At 29.4% G+C, this 23,646-nt stretch overlaps 1 protein-coding gene across 3 annotated transcripts in view; it reads right to left on the minus strand.

The window, feature by feature from the left end:
* Window positions 1–11,497: 11,497 nt before the first annotated feature.
* Nrx-IV (neurexin-4) overlaps window positions 11,498–23,646 on the minus strand; it is a 37,009-nt gene continuing 24,860 nt past the window's right edge. For all 3 annotated transcript variants that reach the window (XM_065503014.1, XM_065503013.1, XM_065503016.1), the window contains 10 exons: window positions 17,137–17,278; window positions 15,885–17,066; window positions 15,694–15,819; window positions 14,954–15,157; window positions 14,289–14,880; window positions 13,883–14,220; window positions 13,627–13,806; window positions 13,215–13,559; window positions 13,012–13,149; window positions 11,498–11,798 (listed from right to left, as the gene is read on the minus strand). In XM_065503014.1, coding sequence (XP_065359086.1) covers window positions 11,608–11,798; window positions 13,012–13,149; window positions 13,215–13,559; window positions 13,627–13,806; window positions 13,883–14,220; window positions 14,289–14,880; window positions 14,954–15,157; window positions 15,694–15,819; window positions 15,885–17,066; window positions 17,137–17,278 — 3,438 coding nt within the window. In that variant the 3' untranslated portion in view covers window positions 11,498–11,607. The remainder of the gene's footprint in view (window positions 11,799–13,011; window positions 13,150–13,214; window positions 13,560–13,626; window positions 13,807–13,882; window positions 14,221–14,288; window positions 14,881–14,953; window positions 15,158–15,693; window positions 15,820–15,884; window positions 17,067–17,136; window positions 17,279–23,646) is intronic.

A 23,646-nucleotide genomic window follows, 5' to 3' on the forward strand; every position in this document is an offset into this window, starting at 1 on the left:
AAATTATACTTCAAAATATTTTTATTTAAACAAAATTAAAATTTTTTTATTTTAAATTGTTTTAAAATTATTTTTTTAAAAAAATTTTTAAAATTTTTTTTCCAAATTGTTTTTAAATTTTTTTTTAAAAAAAATTTTAAAATTTTTTTTTTTTTATTTTAAAAAAAATTTTTTGGAAAAACAATTTATGACAAAAAAAAATTTTTTGATGAAAAAAAAATTCGGGTTAAAAAATATTTTTCCCGATTTTGACCCCTTGTAGGTCCAACTTACTATATCGTTGCAATGGACTTTGAAATATCTATAATTAGATATCTATATTGTCTAATTAATGACTTAGTAATCCAGATATATGTAGATAAAAAAAATAGGGCATAAATCGAGGTTTTTTCCTTATATCTCTGCCATTTATGGGTCGATTTTGTCGATTTTAAATAGCAACCGAGCCGGAAGAATTCCCGACATATTGATGTATGAATAATGTATTTAAGTTATTTGGGGGCTACGGAAAGTTGATTTCAACATACAGACGGACATGGATATATCGACTTCGCTATCTATAACGATCCAGAATATATATACATTATGGAATCGCCAATGAAAAATGTAGGAATTACAAACGGAATGACAAACTTATATATACCCTTGCCACTCATGGGTATAAAAATACAGTTGGGGTATTCACACGGTCTACTATTTGGTCATATTGTCATAATGTCCTAATATATTATGATGGTTTAATCAAAATTTTGTTGTGTTTCAAACAAAAAAGTTCTAAACTAATAAGACATTTGAACTATGTTTATTGTTTTGTCATAAAATAATACTTTTTTTGTTTAAAACACAACAACAACTATTATAATATATTAGGACATTATGACAATATGACTAATAGCAGACCGTGTGAATACCCCAACTGTTTGTAATGTGGTATGCAAATGTTCTAAGTCCATTTTATGTTAAACAAACATGTTTTGTTAACATTGCAAAATTATTATCTCAGTTAAATTGAATTAAGTGTAACTATATTATTAACCCCCATTTTCTCAATATCTGGTTATCGTTTTTCGTAACGATAAACCTCCAATTAACAGTTTTTTTGTATGAGAACTGTCAGTTTATGGTCACGATAAAAAATAACCAGATATTGTGAAAATGGTGGTAAATATTGTTACGTTTTAACCTTTTCAAAACGCGCGCTGGTTTATTTCCTTTAAATAAACCGGATACTTTTGATTGCAAATAGAAAGTATTCTATAGAAAATCTTGTGTATAACAGTATTTTCTATAGACATATCTTGTGTATAACAGTATTTTCTGTAGAAAATCTTGTGTGTAACGGTGTTTTCTATAGAAAATCCTGCGTATATAAAATTTATAGAAAATCTTGTTCACAACTGTATTTTCTCTAGAAAAATTAGAGCATAACAGTATTTTCTATAGCAAATGTTGCTTCAGCTTTTAATTCTACTTTTTTTGCTTCCTTGGAATTGATTTTTTACTTTACGCTGATAGGCAAAATAATCTAACAACGAAAACTCAAATAAAATCGAATATTACAAATCACTTGCAAATTAAATGCATTAACTAATGAAAATATTATCATATGATTCCAATTTATTGTTAAAATAACATCCATGGATGTTAACACCTAACGAATTTTTGTTTAACAAAGAATTAAATAAACGAATAATATTAAAAAAAATAACTAGATTGGTTTTATATAAAATCTATATACGAATCTTAAAACCTTAATTGCTGTTTAAGTTTTTTTTATTTTATATGAAAGCACAATTATAGTTTAGTTTTAATGAATTTTAAATATTAAGTAGAATTTTTAATATTATTTATACAATTATTTCTTAGTGCAATTAATGCATATCAATATTAAATACATATTAAATTATATTAGTAATTACTTAGGATGCAAAGTTATTCCAAATGATTTACACTTATTAAGGCCCTACCATAATTGTCTTCAGTAGTCTATGCCTTGAATTGAATTGGTGCCAAATTTGTGAGAAAATACCCTTGTAAAACAACTCATCCCCTGACTTGTGAAAATAAAAGTATTACAAAATGTCTCAAATCTTGTCTAGTGATAAAGCTCACATTACGTAATTGGTTTAAATGCCTTCAAAAGTAGACAACTTATCGAAGAAATTTTACAGTTTTTCTTGCAACAATAATTAGTAATTAAAAGTAAACAAGTTCATTAAGATTCAATTTGAGACCTGTCAAAATATATCTTAAGGCTGTCAATTAAACTTATCTCATGACAATGCCATATTAAAGTGTCAGGTTGACTTCATATAAAGTGTTAGAACTAAAACCAGTCTCTATTGCCAAGGAACTAAGTAGTTTTGCTTCAGTTAATCTTGATAATAAAATAATATTGCATTAATAATAAAAAATGGTATTATTATCTTGTCTCAGGTGTAAACTCTGCATAAATAAATCATTTGGAATATAACTTTGCTTTATATTATTATAGAATATATAATATCATTACAGTAATATTCACAAAATATTTATTAATTGTTTTAAAATTTCTTAAAAACGATCAAAATTATATAAGAAAAAATAGACAATAATTACAAAACAATACAAACAAAATATAAATAAATTTATAAAACAATATTACAAGATGATCACACTGATCGAAATGACATGGACTCTATTTAGGATCAAGATCATACGAATTGATCTTTGAAGAACTCTCAAAATTTGCAAATAAATAAATATCAATTATGTGAATTTTATATGTAATTAAGACCCTTAAAAAATATTTAAACAAATAAATATTTTGTGAATAATTTTTTTATATATCGGGGGTTACATGTTGATATCTTGTAACTGAAATTGATATATAGATGCCAAACGTTACCTTTATAATACAAATATTTAAGACATGTTATGAGATTTCAATATGTGTCCATCTATATGTTCTAGAATCTAGATAATAAATAGCAACGATATAAATACATATACATAAATGTTAAACATTAGAAAGGGTTTAGGGAAATATTAGAAATTGTTTCCTTAAAATCATATAAACGAAAATTAAAAACCATGACTTAAATGTAGAAACCTAGTTTTAACAAAACACTGGATACTTAGAGAAAAATGTGGAAAAACATATTTAAGATTTTAAGTTTTTCAAATTACTGATCTAGTCAGTGACCTAAGCCGATCAAATCGACTTTTAGATGGCTTAAAAAAAATTGCTCGAATTGTAATTTACGGCGACTGCAGTGACTTTAGAGAGCCGGCTAAAAAAAACTCAAATTGTAAGAGAAAAGATAAAATTTAAATTTCAAAAAACAACTACCGATCTCCTAATCCAGTGTTTTAATCCCTTAATTCAGAAACACAAACGGAAATTTTCAAATTTTTGTAAAAAAAATACAAATGTATTTGAGAACATACAAATTTTTCAAATAAATTTTCTGTCCCTGTTTCTGAATAAAGCACTTAATAATTGTAGTATTTTTTTATTATTTGTAGAATATTTTTATTTAAAAAAATTATAATCAAAATCATAAACTTAGTATTACTAAAATATTAGTTGAAAACTTTAAGCAAAAATATAATAATATCATATAAAAAAAATAAAATATAAATTAGCCTTAGAACTTACTTAGAAAGTATTAAAACAAATAATGTGTTTATTACAATAAATAAAATGTTGAAAAAGAGTGAAAATAAAACCAAGAAATTTCTAATAAATATAATTTGAACCCACCTTTTTTTATTTATAACAAATTTTTATGAAAACTTTTATAAAATATTTGTATGAAATAAATTTGTATTGAAAAATAAACGAATTACAATTGCAAACGTAAGAAAAGTTTACACAAAGATAGACATTTCTTTTTTTAGTGGAAAAAATGTATTTTGTACCAATATCTTATATCTTAAATTGTGTGTATAACAGTATTTTCTATAGAAAATCATTTGTATAAGATTATTTTCTATATAAAATCTTTTGTATAACAGTATTTTCTATAGAAAATCTTTTGTATAACTGTATTTTCAATAGAAAATCTTGTATATAACAGTATTTTCTATAAAAAATCTTTTGTATAACTGTATTTTCAATAGAAAATCTTGTATATAACAGTATTTTCTATAGAAAATCTTGTGTATAACAGTATTTTCTTTAGAAAATTTTGTGTATGACAGTATTTTATATAGATAATCTTGTATTTTATATAGATAATCTTGAGTATAACAGTATTTTCTATAGAAAATTTTGTGTATAACAGTATTTTCTATAGAACATTTTGTTTATAACAGTATTTTCTATAGAAAATCTTGTGTATAACAGTATTTTCTATAGAAAATCTTGTGTATAACAGTATTTTCTATAGAACATTTTGTTTATAACAGTATTTTCTATAGAAAATCTTGTGTATGACAGTATTTTATATAGATAATCTTGTGTTTTATATAGATAATCTTGTATTTTATATAGATAATCTTGAGTATAATAGTATTTTCTATAGAAAATTTTGTGTATAACAGTATTTTCTATAGAAAATCTTGTGTATAACAGTATTTTCTATAGAACATTTTGTTTATAATAGTATTTTCTATAGAAAATTTTGTGTATGACAGTATTTTATATAGATAATCATGTATTTTATATAGATAATCTTGTGTATAACAGTATTTTCTATAGAAAATCATTTGTATAACAGTATTTTCTATAGAAAATCTTTTGTATAACAGTATTTTCTATAGAAAATCTTTTGTATAACAGTATTTTCTATAGAAAATCTTTTGTATAACAGTATTTTCTACAGAAAATCTTGTGTATAACAGTATTTTCTATAGAAAATCTTGTGTATAACAGTATTTTCTATAGAAAATCTTGTGTATAACAGTATTTTCTTTAGAAAATTTTGTGTATGACAGTATTTTATATAGATAATCTTGTATTTTATATAGATAATCTTGAGTATAACAGTATTTTCTATAGAAAATTTTGTGTATAACAGTATTTTCTATAGAACATTTTGTTTATAACAGTATTTTCTATAGAAAATTTTGTGTATAACAGTATTTTCTATAGAAAATCTTGTGTATAACAGTATTTTCTATAGAAAATCTTGTGTATAACAGTATTTTCTATAGAAAATCTTGTGTATAACAGTATTTTCTATAGAACATTTTGTTTATAACAGTATTTTCTATAGAAAATCTTGTGTATGACAGTATTTTATATAGATAATCTTGTGTTTTATATAGATAATCTTGTATTTTATATAGATAATCTTGAGTATAATAGTATTTTCTATAGAAAATTTTGTGTATAACAGTATTTTCTATAGAAAATCTTGTGTATAACAGTATTTTCTATAGAACATTTTGTTTATAATAGTATTTTCTATAGAAAATTTTGTGTATGACAGTATTTTATATAGATAATCTTGTATTTTATATAGATAATCTTGTGTATAACAGTATTTTCTATAGAAAATCTTTTGTATAACAGTATTTTCTATAGAAAATCTTTTGTATAACAGTATTTTCTATAGAAAATCTTTTGTATAACAGTATTTTCTATAGAAAATCTTTTGTATAACAGTATTTTCTACAGAAAATCTTGTGTATAACAGTATTTTCTATAGAAAATCTTGTGTATAACAGTATTTTCTATAGAAAATCTTGTGTATAACAGTATTTTCTATAGAAAATCTTGTGTATAACAGTATTTTCTATAGAAAATCTTGTGTATAACAGTATTTACTATAGAAAATCTTGTGTATAACAGTATTTTCTATAGAAAATCTTGTGTATAACAGTATTTTCTATGAAAAATCTTGGGTATAACTATATTTTCTATAGAAAATTGTGTGTATAACAGTATTTTCTATAGAAAATCTTGAGTATAACAGTATTTTCTATAGAAAATCTTGTGTATAACAGTATTTTCTTCCAGAAGAAGGACCGGTTCGAGATCTGTTTTCAAAAAATGTTCAAGCTTTTTACGATATTCAAATAATTTACCAGTTTTTTCTAGATTAAAAACTAAATCTTATGATTGCAACTGTAGTAATTCGTTTATAGAATGACTATTTGCAATAGTTTTTTTTTATAGAATGTAATGTACTACTTACAAACCAATTACTAGACAATGTAATTAAATTTACATAAATATATTGGAAATATGAAATAATTATTGTGCTAGTAAACTTATAGATACATATTTAACTGAGACACAAACAAACAAAAATAAATAAAACAAATCGTAGTATGTATTTAATAAATGTTAAGAAATTTATTTTTTGATTAGCAATTAATAAGTACTATTTAGTGATGTTATTTCATGAGTATGAGAGTACGAGTATGTGAATTGTAATAGTTTAGATAACAAATCAAATAAATCAAAAATTAATTAAGAAAAAAATATATAAAATATTTGTTTTATTTATGTTTGAATGATATACAATAAAAAAAGCCAAATGGTAAGTAGGTAAGTAATGAGTATGTCATAAGTGAAAAAAAATGTGAGAACAACACTTGTCTAGACTAACCATAATTTTTTTCACTCAGCGAACAATTTTATGCGCTCAAATAAATTTTTCTTGTCAATGTTATGTTAATATCCATACGAGACAATTCGCTACGTCAACATATCGTTATCCTGTCAAGACGAATGGTGAGCCGTAATTATCACAAAAACTCAATTTTAATATTAAAAAATAAATGAATTTTATTGAAAGTCAACGATTCGAAACGATTAAAAGGTAACGCTAATTTGGATTATTTATTAAGGTAATGGTTTTTTTGCTATTATATTATTTACACACATTTTTAAAATTTTTTTTTCTTGGACCAGCACTCAGGGATTGACCTCTACTCATGCAATGCATTGTAAGTTGGAACTATTGGAATTTCGATTAATAGAGGTTTTCAAAAAAAGTTTCCATTGTTTTGTCACTCATGGAGTCATTGTATTTTCGATTATTTATTTTTGAAATGATAACTAAATTTATTTTGTATTAAAATTTATTGTTCTCTTTATTTGTTTATATTTGTTTACATACATATTAACTTCTTATTAAATACTAAAAATACTTAATACTATTTATAAAATTATCAAATAAGTTTTATAGAAAATAATAAAATACATTTCACAGATATTCACTGTCAATATACATAAGTATCTATAGAATTTGAATATTAGCAACTGAATTAATTTTTATTTGATAAAAGGTATCGGAAGAATAAAATTTAAAAAAATCAAGTAAGAGAGCTATATTCGGCTGTGCCGAATCTTATATACCCTTCACCAAATTATAGTTTAAAATAATTTTTTTTAAATATTTTTAGGTAAACAAAATTTAATTTTTTTTAAATTATTTTTCAAAAATTTTTTTTTTTAAAAAGTTTTTTAATTTTTTTTAAAAAAAGTTTTTACAAATTTATTTTAATTTTTTGGAAAAAAATGTATGACAAAAAAAGTTTTTGATGAAAAAAAAATTCTGGTTAAAAAATATTTGACCCATTGCAGGTCCAACTTACTATAGCCTTATCTACATCGTTGCAATGGACTTTGAAATATCTATCATTAGATATCCATATTGTCTATATTAATGACTTAGTAATCCAGATATAGATAAAAAATAGGTCAAAAATCGAAACTTCTCGAAAGCATGTCTGACAGAATTATTGAAGATTTGGATCCCGAAGATATCTGGAGCTTAATCGACTCCGCTATCTATAAGGATCCAGAATATATATACTTTATAGGGTCGGAAATGAAAAATGTAGAAATTACAACATATCAAAATATGTAGAATTTGTAATTAATTCAACTTTTAACTTGAAATCAGTCCAAGCTCAACATATATCTAAGTATGTAAACTATGAGGCCTATCAGGCCTTTCACACATTTTGTTCGGAATGGTTTCAATTCCGTAGTTTTTATTCCAATCGATTTCGTTTTAGGTTCAACAGATTCCGTTTTTTTTTTTTTAATTCCAAAAAATATTTAATAATTCTGTATTTGTGATATTAATTTGACAGCGTTTTTTTATATTAATAGAAAAGAGAAGAATTTTAGAAAAACATATAGTTACAATGAAATATCAATTTCACTTTGAAAACTGAAAGTGGTTTCATTCCGAAAGAAATTTTCGTGTTATTTTTTCTGAAGAACCAAAAAGACTGGCCTGTATACTAGAGAATTTCATCCAATGTGTTTTAACGGATTGTCCTTCAAACTTTTTTCAAATTGGGAAATAACTTTATTCTTAAATCGTTCACAAACCTTGCTCTAACTTGTGTTTCAAATGGAAATACATAGTAAAAAATATAAAATATGTGATTATTATTATTTTACATTTAAAGCATAGAGACGAGACGTAATTGTCAAAAACCTAAGTCTGTTGTCAAAAACCTATCTCTCGCAACAACAAAATACATGCTAGTCAATGTATTTTGTTGTTGTATCAAACATATTTTTTGTTGTATTTCTATTTGACAAATCGTAGTGTCTCGTCTCTATGTATAATTCTCTATGATTTAAAGTATTCTGAAATGTTTATCGAATTTTGAATGAATTAAAACTAATAATTTAGTTATCAAAATGAAATTAATTTAGCCATAATTCCTTAGTACTTCAAACATATTGAATTCTTTCCTTTGCGAATTCGTTCATAACAGAATTAATGCCGATGTGGCCGTCGTTTTTTATATATCAGACATTATACGATATCGAAATCATTTTTCGATACGATAGTTCATTCGATCGCGGTAATTCGGCCCCTGGCTTCTTTTCAAAACTTCCGGGTCAAGATTTTTAAGTGGCTGATGGACGAAATAATGTTCAAGAACAATACCGGACAAAAAAACACACAAAATTCCCCAAGAAGTTTCTTATGCGGCAAGCCATTTGCAGGCCCGATAAACACAGAAATATACTGCCCAAATATGAATATAAAATCCGCGAGAGTTTTTTTCCATTTTCACATTTTTCCTATTCAAATTCAATGTTAACAAGTAAGAGAGCTATATTCAGCTGTGCCGAATCTTATATACCCTTCACCAAATTATACTTTAAAATACATTTTTTTAAATATTTTTAGGTAAACAAAATTTAATTTTTTTTTTTTAATTGTTTTTCAAAATTTTTTTTTTATTTTTTTTTAAAAAGTTTTTTTCAAATTTGTTTAAAATTTTTTTTTTTTTGAAAAAAAATTTTTGACAAAAAAAATTTTAAATAGCAAACTTCTCGAAAGCATGTCTGACAGAATTATTGAAGATTTGGATCCCGAAGATATCTGGGGTCTTCAGAAAATTGATTTTAACTAACAGACGGACAGACAGACAGACGGACATGGCTTAATCGACTCCGCTATCTATAAGGATCCAGATTATATATACTTTATAGGGTCGGAAATGAAAAATGTAGAAATTACAAACGGAATGAGAAACTTATATATACCCTTCTCACGAAGGTGAAGGGTATAAAAATGGGAAAAGGGAAAAAACTTCCGCGGATTTGTTATTCTTAATTGGGCTGATATATTATGGAGTGTCTACAAAACCGGCTTTTTTAAAACAGCACAGAGTACCTTCATATTTATGGCCCGATATGGCATCGTGCCTCTATGGGAAAAAGGACCTTGAGTGGTATTAAAACAATAATGTAAATTGTGTTCCATTGGAGGCAAATCCTCCCAACTGTCCAGAACTTCGGCCTGTAGAAAGGTATTGGGCTCTTGTAAAAATAGAATTGAAAAACACGGGAAATGTATCTCATGACATGTACGATTTTAAACGTAAATATGGACCACCGCGTCCAAAAATGTAGCGGAAGCAAATAAAAAATCTTTAAAAGTGGATAAATTTATAAATACCGAGTAATATGCTAACATTTTAATGTGTATTTTTGAGTAACTCTCCTGTCAACGACTCAGTTCTCAGAAACCTAAGTAAACTGAAAATACCTAAAGATTATTTATATGTGGAAATGATCAGTTCAGCCAGTTATTCCCTTTATTAAGATAATAAATCAATTGAGGAGCCGCAGAACAAAAGGTACTTTTTTGAATTTTTTTACAAATTGATTTTTTGATATTTTTTATATTTGGGTTGAAATCTTCTAGGAAAAATCAATTTCCCAAAATTTTCAAAAAAGTACCTTTTGTTCTGCGGCTAATCAATTAGCAAAAAATTTAGCATAATAAAAATTTAGCGAATGATAAAGAAATTTAAGAAAATTATTTGGCCATTGTAAAAGTGGTTTTAAGAAAACTCAACTTAACCAAAAGTGTTAAAAAAAGGATTTAATCTATAAAATATATTAATTCATATTTATATATATATTTCTTTTTTTGTATTTGCTTATAATCACATACAAAAATTAATAATTCATTTGTTTAGTTTTTTTATATTTATATTTGTTGTTGTTGTTTATATTTATTTGTAAAATTTTAAAATTTATATTTTATTTTTATAATTAACAAACTAATTGCTACATTAAAAAAAAAGAATACAAAAAAAAGTAGACAAATATGTAATTAAAATTATTGTTGTAACACAATTACAGTTTTATGTTGTATGTTAGATTATAATGGAATGTAGTAACACGTTTCCTGTTCTTTTAGTTATATTACTATTTTTTTAAAAAAAAAAAAAAAAAACTTTAATTAAATTAAATGCAATAGTTATATAGCTGGTTTATAATAAACAAATTGTGTGAGAGAAAAAAAAAGAAAAAGAAACGTGTATACAAATAGAATTGTAAATTAATAATTATTACAATTAGATTTTCGATTAGATTCGTTAAGACTTTTTAGATGTTAGGTTTAAATAAAACACATTTTAAACAAAAAAAAAGTATAACTTAAAGATAAATATGTAATGATGTTTTTTTAAAAAATAAAATAAAACAATTTGTATGTATTGCATAATTTGTATAATATAAAAACTTAAAAGCAAATTATAATTATAGAAATTACCAACTAAAAAGTACAAAATAATGGACGGCATAAAGAAAATCATAAGTAAGTAAATTAGATTAGAATAAAATGGTTCTTCCTCTATTGTGACAATGTAAAGAAATTAATAATAATAAAAAAATATAAACCAATAATTAAAAAAAGAACGTTCAGCATAATGAAGATTATTTCTAACAAAACCTAAATTGGTAAAAAAAAATAAATAAAATAAAAGAAATTTTCAGAAAATAGCTGCTACACTAAACAGAATTTAAACCATTTTTTTGTTTGTTTTTTTTCTTGTAAATTATGCGCAAAATAAATCGGCAGTAACTTATGGATGAATATGCAAAAAACGCATTTCAGCTCTATTTTTGTTTAAGTTTTTTTTCATTTTTAAAGTTTTAAGGCCAGCTTTTAATTTTAATTTTCATTTTGTTTTTTTGGTTTTTTAGTTATTCTTTACGCTTCGAATTAAATAGTTGTTGTTGAAAAAAAGTCTTTCTGTTTGTTCTGTTTCAAGTCGTCTTATGTCGTGTTCGTTTTTAAAATGGTTGCGGTTGTTGCTGTGTTGTTGCTCGTTCTTTCATTGCTTAACTTCGGCTTAAGTTTATTATCGTGTTGACCACTCGCCTACTGGAGACATTCCAAACTATATGAACCATTCTTTTCGTTTGGTTACTTGATGGCCGGTTGTTGAATGTACTACAGCATCATCGGGATCGTCAGCTCCGTCGGCTCCGTGATCCTCATGTGTTAGATAATCACCTTTGTGTCGGTGCAAATAGCGACCAATCAAGAAGATCATCAAGCACAATAATAGGAAAAGTATGACTAGAAGACCTGAAACAGAAAATTACAAAAAAATATGAAGGCTGATTGTAAAACAAATGTTTAGTAAGAAAGATATGTTTTGGCGTAAGAGCGAAGTTTACTAAAGAAAATTCTCACGCTAGCTTGAAGTTTACTACTGTTGCTAGCTTCATCTTGAAATTTACTAAATCAAATTATGTTGCTAGCTCCATCTCGACATCTCTCGCTTCCACCAGCTCGAAATTTACTAATGAAATTTCTCACTTCCTTTAGCTCGACATTTACTAAAGAAATCGCTCGCTTCCGCCAAATCGAATTTTACTAAATTTACTAAAGAAATCTCTCGCCTCCACCAGCTCGAAATTTACTAAAGAAATCTCTCGCCTCCACCAGCTCGAAATTTACTAAAGAAATCTCTGCAAGCTCGAAATTTACTAATGAAATCTTTCTCGCTAGCTTGAAATTTATTAAAGAAATCTCTCTCCCTAGCTTGAAATTTATTAAAGAAATCTCTCGCACGCTAGCTCGAAATTTACTAAAGAAATCTCTCGCACGCTAGCTCGAAATTTACTAAAGAAATCTCTCGCCTCCACCAGCTCGAAATTTACTAAAGAAATCTCTCGCCTCCACCAGCTCGAAATTTACTAAAGAAATCTCTCGCCTCCACCAGCTCGAAATTTTCTAAAGAAATCTCTCGCATCCTCTAGCTCGAAATTAACTAAAGAAATCTCTCGCTTCCGCCAGCTCGAAATTTACTAAAGAAATCTCTCGCTTCCGCCAGCTCAAAATTAACTAAAGAAATCTCTCGCTTCCGTCAGCTTGAAGTTAACTAAAGAAATTTCTCGCTTCTGCCAGCTCGAAATTTACTAATGAAATCTCTCTCGCTAGCTTGAAATTTATTAAAGAAATCTCTCGCTTACACCAGCTCGAACATTTCTAAAGAAATCTCTCGCTTCCTCTAGCTCGACATTTATTAAAGAAATCTCTCGTTTCCACCAGCTCGAAATTTACTAAAGAAAACTCTCTCTTGCTACTTTGTAATTTTCTTATAGAAACTCTTGCTAGCTTGAAATTCACTAAAGAAAACTCTCTCTTGCTACTTTGTAATTTTCTTATAGAAACTCTTGCTAGCTTGAAATTCACTAAAGAAAACTATCTCGCTAACTTGAAATTCACTAAAGAAATCTCTCTATTGTTCGTTGTTAAGCTTGTATTTTCTAAGAAGCTTGTCATATTAACTTACATCCCAATAATACTGAATCGACTTCATTATATGCCTTGCGCAATTTCTCTTCGTCAATGAGTGGAGGCGGTCTGGTCTCAACCTCAGTGGGTGGATGGGTAACAGGTTCAACACCACAGAAATCTTCGGTTAATTGAGCTACAAAAAAAAATATGTCATAAATATAAAATCCTTCAAATATTAAAAATGATTTAAAAACTTACTGCCCAATGATTTAACATTTTGTGGAGGATTTTGCTGGAACATCAATTTCAATGGATAGATATCATCGAACTGTACACGCGATACACAGCCCACAAAGCCATCAGTCATCGATTCATTTTTACCAATATACATGTATTGAATATTATTAAATTGAGCATCGGCAGAAGCCTTAATATCGAAATGATATTCGACAGGTTCGTAATTGTCCACCTGCAGGACAACGGTGGAACCACTATTTTTACGTGAAAAGCGCAGATCATGGTATTGGCCCAGACCAAAGTGTTTTTTGGGGAATATTATCTCCTGGCGTTCAAAGCCAAAATCGAAAACACAGCGCAAATGTCCTAGAATTAAAATAAATTAGGTTAGTTATATAATTAAATACAGAAAATTATTTGCATTGAATCTTACCTGAATTGGAAATTTGTATGGTCAAATATTCTCCGGTCAAATTGGAGAAGAAGCCCAAGAGGAAACCCTTAGGTATGGTTGTGGTGAAACCAACACGTATATTTTCTGCTATTGAAGAACGGAAAGAGCCCTCAAATTCATAACGTATCATAGAGCTACTGCGTAAATTGACACCAATTTCTAATATTGAAAAAAAAATTAAATAAATATTCAGTTTTTGAAGCTATTTAACGAAACAAATCTTCAAATAATTTACCATCTGCACATATGGGTCCCTTAAATGCACTCCAGCGACAATCACAAGAATAACTGTCATAACCCTCTGTACAAGTACCATTATTCAAACAAGGACTAGACTCACAACGACCCACACAGCCGGAAGAAATGCCATAGAGACCTCGCTGGGCATATTGTTTCAAATCCACCATTTTGCCATTTAGTAATAAGGCACGTATGCAACCAACATAACCATCACGATATTCAGTGGTGGCACCAATTACCAAATCAGAAGTCAAATGTAAAGCTCTAACCGGACCTGGTGGTTCTCTTACCTCGGCTTTAATAGAGCCATCCACCACTAAGCGGGCTTCTTTTCTGTAAGTTATAATAAAAATTAATTAAATATACCATTTCCACGTATAAAAACATTTAATATAATTTACCTATTACGTTCCACACTAACTGTATGCCATTTGTTGTCATTCAAATGATAACTGGTATGCACATTCACACCCAAGGGCCCACTGCCGGCTTGATATTGGAACTGCAACTTATTGCCACCAATAATAGACAATTTAATGTAATCCGTAGGACCGGTAGCATGGAATAACACAGCACTCTCTATGGTGGTTTTGAATTCCAAATAAACATCACCCGAGTGACCCATATCGAAGGGTGGCAAATTTATGGTGGCATCTGCTATGCGGAAGGTTACTTCATTGCTAAACAAATCATCACCTTCGCAACGTAAAGGTCCCAATGTATAACGTCCCTGTTTCTCATCCAATGGAGTACCGGTGTCACCAAATTTAACTGCTCTCACTGGCAAATATTCTTTCTCTTTGATATCACCACCATCTTCCATCCATTCTAAACTGTTTGAATCGCAATTACACCATTTCGTGGGATCCTGACATTTACCCAAGATACCGCATTCACATTTACGTGAGCCGGGCAAAGCGCCAGCCCAATAGTCCATAGGTTGATTGTGACGTGAGACCCACCAAGAGAACGGACGGAAATTGCCGGGTTCAGCTAGAAAATTATTTTGAAATGTTTTGTTTTTTACTTTCTAGAACTACACTGGATGTAGATGTTAAAAACTTACAAGGTGAATTAAAAAGTCTAGAAGATCTGCATGAATAGCTTAATCTTTGCCAACAGGTATGAGAACGATTTAATAGAGCTTCGATTTGTTGCAAATCGGCATCATAGAGAATGTTCTGTTCGAAAGAGCCGGGTTCTTGGAATCCATCTACAGTTGTGGTATGTTCTTGGCTATGGCCCAATGTTGTAATAACGCGTCCGTCAGCTGGAATAATAATAAATATTTTATATTATTTTCAAAATAAATCTCTAGCTCTGGAAATTTACTAAAGAAATCTCCCGCTAGCTCGAAATATTCTAAAGAAATATCTCTCGCTAGCTCGAAATATTCAAAAGAAATATCTCTCGCTAGCTCGAAAATATTCAAAAGAAATATCTCTCGCTAGCTCGAAATATTCTAAAGAAATATCTCTCGCTAGCTCGAAATATTCTGAAGAAATATCTCTCGCTAGCTCGAAATATTGTAAAGAAATATGTATCGCTAACTCGGAATATTGTAAAGAAATATCTATCGCTAACTAGAAATTTTCTAAAGAAATATCACAAGCTAGCTTGAAATATTCTAAAGAAATATCTCTTGCTAGCTTGAAATATTCTAAAGAAATATCTCTTGCTTGCTCGAAATTTTCGAAAAGAAATATCTCTCGCTAGCTCGAAATTTATTAAAGAAATCTCTCATTTGCATGAAATTTACAAGACATCTCTCACTTGCTAGAAATGTTATTCAAACCAATTACTTACTGTAATATTCACAAGTAACCGGGAATGGGGTCAATGGTCCACTGCCATCTACATCAATATTTATGCTAACGCGAGGTTTAACACTTTGGGCATTTTTATAAGCAGTACAGGACAAAGGATTATTGGCTAAAATTTAAAACAAAAACTCGATTAAATAAAGACTTCCATTAAATGCACAAAAGAAAACCTACATGTATGACAAACAGCTCCTGCATAACCAGTGTGACTACATTCACAAAAGAATTCCATAGAGTTTTGATGACAAACTCCGCTATGCTGACAAGGATTGGGATTACAGCGATCAATCATCTGGCAGGCATCCACAACAACTTCATCACCACAGCACACTTCTTCGCCCTGTACCCAATCTTTGGGTAGTTTGTAATTACCATCAACCAAAATCAAACGCATGCAACCCACAAAACCATTGCTCTTCTCAATACCTCCAGCTATGTAGTACAGGCGACCCGTAGATATTTGTATATTTTTGGTGGTGGCCATGGGACGTTGATCGATATCGATGACTAGACGATTGCGCTGTATGGTCAAGACAAACGAATGCCATTTGCCATCATTGAATTGATCATCGTAGTTGTCCAAAATAATACGAGGCTTATCAGATAACTTCAAATCCACCTTTACTTTGCCAAAGTCTAGGAAAACGCGCACATAACCGCCAGAAGCAAATTCATGATGCAACATCATGCCCTTGTCTTCGTAGGTGCGGAAATAGAACGAAATATTGAGTGACTTTTGAGCCTCATAGCCCTTTAGACGCACAAATGAACCGCGTGTAGTAAAGGTAACCGGATAGATGGGTGGTGAAGGACAGGCATACACGGTATTAACTTTGTTGTAACGATAAGTATCACCTCTTTCGTAATTATCTTTCATATCTCTAATGAAATTGGTGGAATTGAAGAATATGTTCTCCATGCAGCCGGTAAAGTTTTGTGTAACAAATATGCCTTCCTGAACATTGGGCACACCGCCCAGCAACAGTTCGCGATTAAGATTCAAACGACTAAATTCACCCTTAATGCGGCCACGTACTATAACACGATCTACTGAGAATATAATGTCGCGACGATTACGTGATATGACTACATCGTGCCAAACATTATCGTCTAATAAACTGCCCACCGACAGCGAAGTCATAATACCACCACCCAAATCCAAATTCAACACCATTTTATTCTCCATCAATTGCAGGGCAAAGTAATCTCCCTGGGTGCCACGCGAGTACATTAGTATGCCATTGGCATTAGCCGTTTTAAAGCGAAAACGTATGGATTCACGGGTCGAAGCAATGGGCTCTTGCAACAAATTGTAACGCACCAAGCCGGTGCCATTAAAGTACAGATTTTCAGCAACTGAATAAAAAATAAATAAAAATAAAGAATTATTCATTTGATTTAGCATTAATTTGTTTTAAATTTTTACCATATTCACAACCATAAAGTTCAACACGCATAGAAATTCTATCGTGCCAACGTGTGGGATTTATACGTATCCATTGTGCTATAATTGGTACTTCAAAAACATTGTAGTGTATGGAATTGCCATCGGAGTTGCCTTTGAACATCTGTTTTTTTTTTTTTATAAAATAGGAAAAATTTTTATAAATTTTGATGCAAAATTGATATGAGACACAAAAACATTGAATTAAAATAAGTTTAAACACACAATAAGGACATTAGTTAGACCACAACCAAAAAAAAGAAACAAATAAATATTTTACCTTTTATAATTATGACGACTAACTTACTTAGGATGAATTTGACTTGAATTCTTATTTAGTTATTGAACATTATAGTTTAAGTTTTATTTTTTTTTCCTTCGAAAATTTCGAATTGCGTCACAGGAAGTTTTGCTTTACTTCTTTAATTTTAAGAAATATGCCGCTGAAGCACACCGATTGTTCACCAAAGCTTATGGTGAATGTGTTCCAGGTTTCAATGTGCGAGAAATGTTTTGATCGGTTTAGAAGTGGTGATTTTGATACGGAAGATAAATATCGCCCAGGCTACGCAAAAAAAGTTTGAAGACCGAGAATTGGAAGCATTACTTTATTAAGATTGTTGTAAAACTCAACAAGAGCTTACAAAATCATTAGGTGCTATTCAAGCAGCTATTTCAAAACGTTCGCGAGCAGCAGGGTTCATCCTAAACTAAGGAAATTGGGTACCATACGTTTTGATGCTGAGAGACCTTGAAAGAGATTTTGTATGGTGCTTGATGAAAAATGGATCCATTACGATAACCCGAAGCGTAAGAGGTCTTAGGTGAAGCTAGAGATGCCAAACAGGGAATCCCGTTCACGAAAATCCCGGGTTTTTCGGGATTTCTTAAACCCCGAAGACCGGGGTTTTTTAATTTTAAATCCCGGGATTTTCGGGATTTTCCAAATGTGCCTTTTTATGCATTTTTAAATTCTACATGCCCGAATATCACAAAGTGATGTTCAGCAAAGTTGTTAAGCTCAACTCCTGCTACAACATAGTTAATAAAGGAAAGCGGTATTTTTTGGTTTTCCTAGAGTGGGGCTCTGGAAAATCAATTCTTCACATTTTTTTGTAAGTTATCTAACAAAACTCAATTTAAATCCTCTTCAAACGAAATTGATTTTATCTCAGATGAGGAGCTCGAACAAAATGAAAATATTTGGATTGCTCAAAGGCTAAAAGATATTATTAATAAACTAGTTGACCGCCCCGGCTTCGCCCGGTAGCATTTACTTTTTAAGTTAGTTTTTAAGTATCTCCAACCCGCATACTCCTGGCTTTTCTTATTTATTTGCAAATAAAATATCTAAATTTGTACTGCATACTTTAGGGAGCTTTTTTTATTACAGTAGACTGGACTCCAAAAAAATTCTAGTTTTACCCGGAATTTTTGAATTTTTTTTTCGTTACAAACCATTTCCTGAAAATTTCGAATCGAATAAAAAAAAATCAGCCAAATCACTCCAGCCGTTCTCACGTGATGCCATTACATACATGGACCATTTCATTTTTATATATGTATATTAGAGTGACAGCCGATTTTTTTTTTTAGATTTCAAAGAGTGCCGGGTGGAATATTGTGACACTAGGCCTAAATGTTAAGTGCTGAAAATTTGAGCCAAATCGGGCAACGATTTCTGGACGCGCATCGAGGTCAAAGTACTGATATATGCAAAATTTTACTGTTAATATGGAATAAATAGGTGAAACTCGTTAACTTTCTGAATTGTTTTCTAGAAATGTGTAGATTTATTTATATTAATGAATATTACATTAAAAAAAGATTTTGGAAATTAACCCTGTATCTCCTTTCGTTCAAAATGACCCAAAAACTGTATTATCGCCAAAATTAGAGAAAAATGCAAATTTTTCAGTTTTTGAAAAAATTTTGCTACTAAATAAATACTTTTGCAATTGAATGCAAAAGAATCGAAATATGTACGTAATTATCGTTGTAATGAGATATAAATGACAAAATTTGATTAAAAAATTTTAAAGTTATTACAAATTCGCCAGACCATTAACGTGTTTCAGGCCACTTGAACAAAAAATTTAGGAAAAAAATTAAGATATTTCGAGAAAAATTAAAATAAAAGCTAATTTTTACTTAAAATATGTCCATATTTACTTGTATATGAGTTTTTGTCTTCGTAGGATACCGTTAACCTATTCGCAGGTATGGCCAAAAAAAATAATTTTTTTAACGGCTGTTTCAAAACTCCATTTTAAAATTTTTAAAAATTTTGTTAAACAAATTTGAGAATTTTTGTATCATCACATGGGGATTTATTGACAACATAATAGGGAATAAAAATGTGGAAAAAGTATGTCAATACCTCTTATAGTTTTTCCGTACCTGCGATAAAAATTTTGCGATTTTCGAGAAAAACGAATTTTTTGTCCATATTTAGGCGAATGAGTCCAATTTCCTTACTGTTATAAATTTTAAGTAAAACCTATTCATAATATTATAGTCCTTGTAATTTTAAATATGTTCTGAAAGTTTTACCAAAATCGGAAAACGATAACCTTTGAATCGTGAAGGTCAAAGGTCAAATTTTTCAATATTTGGAATTTCTAATGAAAAGATAGCGAAATGTTATATATTTTTGGGCCGATTTTCATGAAACTTGAGGAAAATATATATTGGTGTCTAGCATTTACAACAACAGTGCAGAAACGGATTTTAACCTTTAAGAGGACTTGGGGTCAAAATGGTTGTGTTTTTCGTGATTTTAAAAGTTGAGGGTAATTTGGAGCAAAAGTGCTGCTAAGGGTTAATTTCCATTTTTGTGCTTTTATTTTAAATTCTGGACTTTATGTTATATTTTCCTTAAGTTGCATTAAAATCGGCCCAAAAATATATAACATTTAGCTATCTTTTCATTAGAAATTTCAAATATTGAAAAATTTTTTTCGCAGGTACGGAAAAACTGTAAGAGGTATTGACATAATTTTTTCATATTTTTATTCCCTATTTTGATCTCAATAAACCCCAATGTGATGATCGAAAAAATCTGAAATTTGTTTAACAAAATTTTTAAAAATTTGAAATTGGAGTTTTGAAACTGCCGTTAAAAAAATTTAATTTTTTTGGTCATACCTGCGAATAGGTTAACGGTATCCTACGAGGACAAAAACTCATATACAAGTAAATATGGACATATTTTAAGTAAAAATTAGCTTTTATTTTAATTTTTCTCGAAATATCTTAATTTTTTTCCTAAATTTTTTGTTCAAGTGGCCTGAAACACGTTAATGGTCTGGCGAATTTGTAATAACTTTAAAAATTTTTAATCAAATTTTGTCATTTATATCTCATTACAACGATAATTACGTACATATTTCGATTCTTTTGCATTCAATTGCAAAAGTATTTATTTAGTAGCAAAATTTTTTCAAAAACTGAAAAATTTGCATTTTTCTCTAATTTTGGCGATAATACAGTTTATGGGTCATTTTGAACCAAAGGAGATACAGGGTTAATTTCCAAAATTTTTTTTTAATGTAATATTCATTAATATAAATAAATCTACACATTTCTAGAAAACAATTCAGAAAGTTAACGAGTTTCACCTATTTATTCCATATTAACAGTAAAATTTTGCATATATCTGAACTTTGACCTCGATGCGCGTCCAGAAATCGTTGCCCGATTTGGCTCAAATTTTCAGCACTTAACATTTAGGCCTAGTGTCACAATATTCCACCCGGCACTCTTCAAAATTTTAACAAAAAATTTTTTCCATACAACTGATTGTCACTCTAATGTATATAGATAGATGTAAAAAACCCAAATAACAATAACGAAACCAAGTTATAATGTAGATTTGCAATTTGCAAAAGAAAAAGATCACTTTATTTCTGAAGGAACAAGAGGAAAATACTTGCAGATTTGTTATAAGTATTTGCAAACCGTTTTGCCAATACGAAAGATGTTTTTCGACAGCAGCATATGTTCCAGAATGGCAGACAAAACCATAGATGCAATAGTATGCTTTTTAGTGTTTAATAAAAATGAATAGCTAAATAAAAAATTTACTTTCAATTGTAAAGACATAATTACGTTTCTTTCGGGATGTCGGGATTTCGGGATTCTTTACCAAATCCCGATCCCAGGGATTTTCAAAAATCAGTCCCCATTAGCATCTCTAGGTGAAGCCCGGCCAACCAGCCGAATCGACACCACAGCCAAATATCCATGGCGCTAAGGTAATTATCTGTATTTGGTGGGAGCGAAAGGGTCCTATATATTATTAGCTGCTGAGATCAGACCAGACCATCACAAGAATCTGTACCGAACGCAACTGATACGTTTGGTGCGAGCTTTGGCCGAAAAAACAGCCAGACATGTTGCAATACCTTTTAAAAAATTATTTAGAATGAAGTGGTTGGAAAGTTTATAGTCCAGAACGTGCACCGTCCGACTACTAATTGTTTCGATCGATGCACAACGCTCTCTCTGAAATACGCTTCACTTTGGAATAGAGTATTCGATATTGGCTTGATTCATTTCTTGATCGAAAAATTGGTTCATTAAGAGGTCATTAATTCGATTAGCTACAAATTCGGTTATAACAACTGAAACAGTTTCGTTCGTGTGAGTAAAATTGAAAAAATATTTATTTAAATCCATATTTAGGGAAAATAATAACAATAATACTGGTTTAAATTTGTGTATAAACATTTTGATGTTTACGAAACGTATTGTGCATGTTAAGTCGTTAAAAAAAACAATAGAATTTTAAGAATTTTGACCGATTAAAACTTTGAGTTTGAAAAGATCGGTCAAACCGACACAAACAGAACATGAATATTCTTCTGTGCCGAATCTTATATACCCTTCACCAAATTATACTCCAAAAAAATAATTTTAAATATTTTTAGGTAAACAAAATGTATTTTTTTTCCAAAGTTGTATTTTTAATTTTTTTAAAAAAAAAATGTTTTCGAATTGTTATTTAAAATTTTTTTTTTTTTTTTTTAATTTTTTTAAATTTAAAAAAAATATTTTGTTTTTTATTTTTTTTTTGTGAAAAAAAATTCGGGTAAAAAAATATTTTTTCCGATTTTGACCCATTGTAGGTCCAACTTACTATGGTCTTATATACGTCATTGCAAAGGTCTTTGAAATATATATCATTAGATATCCATATTGTTTATATTAATGACTTAGTAATCCAGATATAGGTCAAAAATAGGTAAAAAATCGAGATTGACCTGGTTTTTTCCTCATATCTCAGCCATTTGTGGACCGATTTTGCTGATTTTAAATAGGAAACTTCTCGAAAGCATGTCTGACTGAATTATTTAAGATTTGGATCCCGAAGATATCTGGGGTCTTCAGAAAATTGATTTCAACAGACAGACACGGACATGACTTAATCGGTTCCGCTATCTATAAGGATCCAGAATACTTTATAGCATAGTCCCGCAAATAGAGGCATTAAATTTGTGTGCATGTATGGGTAAACAATAAAATATCCGCAACAACATCAAGCAACTGATTGAAATATTTGTATTTTTACTCTCTATTGTTTACATTCGGGTTGTGTACGTGTAAATTGACGAAAATCTTCGTATTCTGGACAATACTAGCGAGGAACTATGCTTTATAGGATCTGAAAATTATATTGTGGAAATTACAAACGGAATGACAAACTTATATATGTATATCCTTCTCACGAAGGTGAAGGGTATAAAATCTCAGGCAAGTCTTTGAAGACTACTTATTCGAAAACTTTAATGGTTTTAGGTTTTATTTTATACTAGCTGAACCCGGTCCGCGTTGCTGGCCTTTAGAAAACATCTGTTTTATATTGCATATCAATCTCGATTTTAATATACAGTGTCGGTGAATCAACCTTCAATGTTAATACATGTAGTCGCATTTCGGCTGGTTCTAATGAATTCAAAAATTCAGTATGGAAATATCTTATTCATGACCCTATAAGCAAACCAAATTGTTTATTACAGACAGAAAATTAAAATCTGACTTTACACTGTTACCTAATAGGCTTTTCTGAAGACACCGTGAAAATATCATCAAAATAGGTCCAGCCATTTTTGAGTCCATACGGAACATATATACACACATCCATTTTTATGAAATATAGGGCATTAGCGGTATAATGTAAAAATTAGATTTTTACACACCCCTCCGCCCACAGACCGAATATCAAAAATCTGACTATACAGTGTTACCCGCTGGGATATTCTGAAGATTCCCTGAAAATTTCATCAAAATCGGTGGAGCCGTTTTTTATATATATAGATGGCATTAGCGGTATAATGTAAAAATTTGATAATGCCACGCCCCTCCGCCCACAGACCGAAAATCAAAAATCTGACCTTACAGTGTTACCCGCTAGACTATTCTGAAGATTCCCTGAAAATTTCATCAAAATCGGTCCAGCCGTTTTTGAGTTCATTCGGAACATACATACAT

Source organism: Calliphora vicina, chromosome 3 (assembly GCF_958450345.1).
Source record: "Calliphora vicina chromosome 3, idCalVici1.1, whole genome shotgun sequence".
NCBI lineage: Eukaryota > Metazoa > Arthropoda > Insecta > Diptera > Calliphoridae > Calliphora > Calliphora vicina.